This window comes from Barbus barbus (assembly GCF_936440315.1).
Source record: "Barbus barbus genome assembly, chromosome: 35".
NCBI classification, from domain to species: Eukaryota; Metazoa; Chordata; class Actinopteri; order Cypriniformes; family Cyprinidae; genus Barbus; species Barbus barbus.
Genome location: NC_136763.1, coordinates 1087501 through 1092849, shown reverse-complemented (window position 1 = coordinate 1092849; position 5349 = coordinate 1087501). Strand labels below are relative to the sequence as shown.

The following is a 5349-nucleotide window of genomic DNA, read 5'->3' as shown; positions in this document are numbered from 1 at the left end:
ATGAAACGCGACGCCTCTTGAATATTAATCACGCAACGCTACGTACGTTTCGCTGATTGGTTGAAAGTAGACGTCGCGAGGCGAGCGTTAAGTTAGCCGGCCAATCAAAGAATCACAATGCGACTTCGCTTTTAAATATTAATTAGGTTACGCAACTGGATAGATCAAAGCAGGAACGGCGGCGTAACCTAATTAATATTCATGAGCTACTAGAGTAATTTTGGATACAGTGTGTCATAATATGGTCCTAAAATGCTTCTAAGAATATAAGGATATAAGTATAGCTTTTTATTTTTATTTTATTTATTTTTTCCCTTTTTATGTTTACTATTGAAATGTTGTATGCATTTGTCAATTTTATTTAATTTCTGTATTTTCTTAAATGGGTGTGTATAGAGTATTTACAGAGTGTTAACTTTTAGTTTTAGTCACTTTTTCTTATTTGTAAGTCGCTTTGGATAAAAGCCTCTGCTAAATGACTAAAAGTAAGTGAAGTAAAAGTAATATAATAAGTGCACATCGAGTACAAAAGTGGGTTTGTCTTGAGTTAATGTCTTGAATAATATCAGTCCTCCAATACAGAGACTGTGTTGTTTTTATAAACAATATCTCCATTATCTGCTGGGCCGGCTTGTGACATGAACAAGCAACATTAATCACAACGACTGTGTTCATATCCGCCTTTTATTCAACTCAAAATGCTTCAAAACACACACAAACACCATATTCACATACAGTTTCCCTGATAAAAATGTGTAAACCGGTGTGTTTTGGTTTGATTAGCTAACAACAACAAACCAAACATTGCAGTGCAAGACCGGTTTAAACAGGTTTATCCAGAAGGGTAATCTAGACCGATTCAATACAACTTCAAACAAATACATCTGTGCAGCTTAAAGCAGAGCAAGAGTTGTTTCCAGTGCCATTAAATCAAAACAAATATTTGCTATATTTATATGTGATTTTATATGATCCACAACTGATTCATGGCACATCAGTGTAACACTTTAATTTAAAGGTCCATTAATATGAACATTAATATGAGTTCCCCTAGCCTGCCTATGGTCCCCCAGTGGCTAGAAATGGCGATAGGTGTAAACCGAGCCCTGGGTATCCTGCTTCTCCTTTGAGAAAATGAAAGCTCAGATGACCCGATCTGGAATCTTCCCCTTATGTCGTCAAACGGGGAAAGGTTACCTCCCCTTTCTCTGCGTGATGAGGTGATGAGGTGATGGAGGTGATGGAGGTGATGAGGTGATGAGGTGATGGAGGTGATGAGGTGATGGAGGCGATGAGGTGATGAGGTGATGGAGGTGATGAGGTGATGGAGGTGATGAGGTGATGAGGTGATGGAGGCGATGAGGTGATGGAGGCGATGAGGTGATGGAGGTGATGGAGGTGATGAGGTGATGGAGGTGATGAGGTGATGGAGGTGATGAGGTGATGAGGTGATGGAGGTGATGAGGTGATGGAGGTGATGAGGTGATGAGGTGATGGAGGTGATGGAGGTGATGAGGTGATGGAGGTGATGAGGTGATGAGGTGATGGAGGTGATGAGGTGATGAGGTGATGGAGGTGATGAGGTGATGGAGGTGATGAGGTGATGGAGGTGATGAGGTGATGAGGTGATGGAGGTGATGAGGTGATGAGGTGATGGAGGTGATGAGGTGATGAGGTGATGGAGGTGATGGAGGTGATGGAGGTGATGAGGTGATGAGGTGATGGAGGTGATGAGGTGATGGAGGTGATGAGGTGATGGAGGTGATGAGGTGATGAGGTGATGAGGTGATGGAGGTGATGAGGTGATGGAGGTGATGAGGTGATGGAGGTGATGAGGTGATGGAGGTGATGAGGTGATGGAGGTGATGAGGTGATGAGGTGATGGAGGTGATGAGGTGATGGAGGTGATGGAGGTGATGAGGTGATGGAGGTGATGGAGGTGATGGAGGTGATGAGGTGATGGAGGTGATGAGGTGATGAGGTGATGGAGGTGATGAGGTGATGAGGTGATGAGGTGATGGAGGTGATGGAGGTGATGAGGTGATGAGGTGATGAGGTGATGGAGGTGATGAGGTGATGGACAGCAGAGACAGGTGAAGCTGGACACGGGGGTCTTCATCAGAATAAAGCTGCAGAACTGTCCTGAGATGCAGTAGATGTGGGTCACTGCCTGAAAATACAGGATTATTAGAACAATATGTTTGAATAAAGCTTGTTCATGTGTTGACTGGTTTATTTATTGTCATGATTACTTTTTGCTTGTTTCACTAAAAAATATAATGAATTATTGGTCAGCATTTATCATTATTATTGTTCATAAGTGTTGGGCAACCAGTGCATTCTGAAGGAATATTAATTAATACTTACATTTTTGGAGTAAAATCAACAATCCTCTCCAAAGGTAAGATCTTTGAGCAGCTGATGGACAGAAATTACAAACATGGAGGAAATCATACTAGGTAGGCTTGTGGATTTATTGATGCTTTGAGATGTTTGTGCGCCTGTCGCTCTTATTTTATTTTTATTATTATTTATTATTACTGTAGAATATACAAGCTCAGGGAAAGATGGTAGTAGCTTTAACAAAGAACAATCATAATGAGAAAGAAAACATAACTAGAATGGGTTTGCGTACATCATAGTATGAGATTATATACACCGGGACAAAAAGATTAAATATCTTTGAATAATCATACAATTAATATAATCATAGAGTAGAGTACGTACTCTTTATCGCTCGTTAAGTAAGTACTTCTTGAACATAAGTAGCTACTCATTGAGTATGCAGCTTCAGACGCAGCCAGAGTCAATTATTAAGAGTTTAAAAACTCACGTGATGCGCGACGCTTCTTTCCGCTCATAACCATAGTTAACAGTTTATTTGATTAATTTCTCACATAGTTGTGATGGATCGGTGAGCATTAAAAGCTAACAAAATTTAGAAGAAAAAAAAAGTTTTGTATCAATTTAATGCGCTCGTGACATTCCCCTCTCACGAGCTTCCGGTGACGTCAGTGATTTATAATATAACAAAATCTTTAACAAAATAAATTAAAAGGATTAAATTGAAAATTCTTGGAAGATGAAATAGTTTGGATATACTGTTACATTTACATCATTTAGCAGATGCTTTTATGCAAAGCTACCTACAAATGAGGACAATAAATAACACTGATGAAACTGATGAAAAAACCCAATAAATGTATAATAAATATATTATAATATATATATATATATATATATATATATATGTGTGTGTGTGTGTGTGTGTGTGTCTGCAGCACAAAAGCAGTCATCAGTAACACAGGTATATTTGTAGCAATAACCAACAATACATTGTATGGATCAAAATTATACATTTCTCTTTTATGACAAAAATCATTAGGATATTAAGATCATGTTCCATGAAGATATTTAGTAAATTTCCTACCATAAATATATCAAAACTTCATTATTGATTAGTAATATGCATTGCTAAGAACTTCATTTGGACAACTTTAAAGGAGATTTTCTCAATATTTAGATTTTTTTGCTCCCTCAGATTCCAGATTTTCAAATAGTTGTATCTCAGCCAAATATTGTCCTATCATAACAAACCATACATCAATGGAAAGATTATTTATTCAGCTTCAGATGATGTATAAATCTCAATTTCATAAAATTGACCATTATGACTGGTTTTGTGCTCCAGGGTCATATATATCAAATAATTAAAAAATAAATAAATAAATAAAGGATTTTGATTACTGCTGTGAATATGAAATTTTGCAAGAAGTAATTTTAGGGTAAATAATAAAATATTCATTAATTTGATCTTTTTGTATATTAAAGAAGCCAAACAGTACATTTGGCGAATACAAAAAAAGCGAAGAGAACCCCTGAAGCACATTGTCACCTTTTTGTATGTAATGTTGATATTTTATGTTCTTTTATCTTTGGTACCTTGGCATTAATAAAAAATAAATAAATAAAAAGACTGATGAATGACCGCAGCGAGCAGTTCTCTGATAGATCTGTGCGCTAACGCGGCTGCGCACGGCCTCAATTCTGATTGGTCCAGAGGCCCGTGACGACACAGCTGCTATAAAAGGACACAGCGGCGGCGGCGCGAGGTTCAAATCTTACTGTAAATCAGACTGTACAGTCATAAATACATAAGAAACAATAAACATGGATTGCTTGAATATAGCGAAGATTTCACCGAATTCCCCACGGAAGATACGAGGACAGATTCAGGTAATATCAGTTTAATATCATTTATGTCTTACAGATAACGTGCAGATAATATCTCAATATTGATGTGAAGATAATATGATATTTAAAAAAAGCGAGCGTGGTATTTTTCAGGTTTTGTTGTGGATCGGCTTTAGTAAATGTTAATATAAGTCTGTTTGTCATCCTCTCAGGTTATTTTCGGACCGATGTTTTCAGGAAAAAGGTGAGGATGAAGATAAATCATCAGTACACCCATGCTGTGTTATGAAATATGAAGATAAATCATCAGTACACCCATGCTGTGTTATGAAATATGAAGATATAAACCGTAAAACAGAGTTTTGGTTCAGCGAATGGCGCCAAATACAGTTGTTTGGCGGGAGAACGGTTACATTGTTACAAACACAACAAGAATTTAGCGCCAAAAACCTGTTTGTTGACTCTAAAGTTCCTAGAAATCACTAATACTGTTCATGTAGCTATTATACACCTTTTCTAAAGTTAATAGTTAGTTCGACTGATACTGGTTTATGATGAAAGACAGATAATTTAACAGGTTCCCAGAAGTTTTCTCAAAGTTATAAGCAAACATTCTTCCACGAATGTTAAATATATGTTCCTTCAAGATGATCTGCTTGATAAAAAGCTCAATGTTAGCGGTATTTGTTCATGGAACGCTTTTCTGAAACATCTTAGTTTAGATAACTAACTTTTTTAAAAACGTTAATACGTCAAGTTTCCTGTCACGTTTGCAGACATTGTCAAATATAATGTTTACTTCATGTTTCATGCTTTTTTAAACTTTTTTTGTTCTGAGAGCGTTCAGATATAATGTTTTCATAACGTAGCTGCAACGTTAGCTAAACGTTCTTACTTTACTTTACTTTTGTCATTTAGCAGATGCTTTTGTCCAAAGCGACTTACAAATAAGAAAAACTAAAAGTTACAACTCTATAAATACTATATACCAACATATGTAAGAAAATAAAGAAATGAAATCAAATTGACACATGCATATAACATTTCAATAATAAACATATAAATGAAAAAACTAGAATAAAAAGCGATACTTCTATCCCTTGCCGGTGTCCCTGCCCGGTGGAATCGCACGGTAGAGTTGATGGTCTTTACACT

General features: G+C 36.7%; 3 protein-coding genes across 3 annotated transcripts in view; 2 read left to right on the top strand and 1 right to left on the bottom strand.

Annotated features, from left to right (window-relative positions):
• The window catches only part of LOC306855257 (pyrroline-5-carboxylate reductase 1, mitochondrial-like), a 251100-nt gene that overhangs the window by 78055 nt on the left and 167696 nt on the right, over positions 1–5349 (top strand). The window lies entirely within an intron of this gene.
• Positions 674–2867, bottom strand: LOC306854746 (uncharacterized protein; the record flags this gene model as incomplete). The annotated part of the gene is made up of 3 exons (XM_079392987.1): positions 674–2170; positions 2368–2418; positions 2834–2867. The coding sequence occupies 3 exons, from the start codon at positions 2865–2867 to the stop codon at positions 1194–1196; spliced, it is 1062 nt and encodes a 353-aa protein (XP_079249113.1). The 3' UTR covers positions 674–1193.
• Positions 4075–5349, top strand: part of LOC306854842 (thymidine kinase, cytosolic-like) — a 5249-nt gene continuing 3974 nt past the window's right edge. Inside the window, exons 1-2 of the mRNA XM_079393090.1 lie at positions 4075–4236; positions 4407–4438. Coding sequence (XP_079249216.1) covers positions 4171–4236; positions 4407–4438 — 98 coding nt within the window. The 5' untranslated portion in view covers positions 4075–4170. The remainder of the gene's footprint in view (positions 4237–4406; positions 4439–5349) is intronic.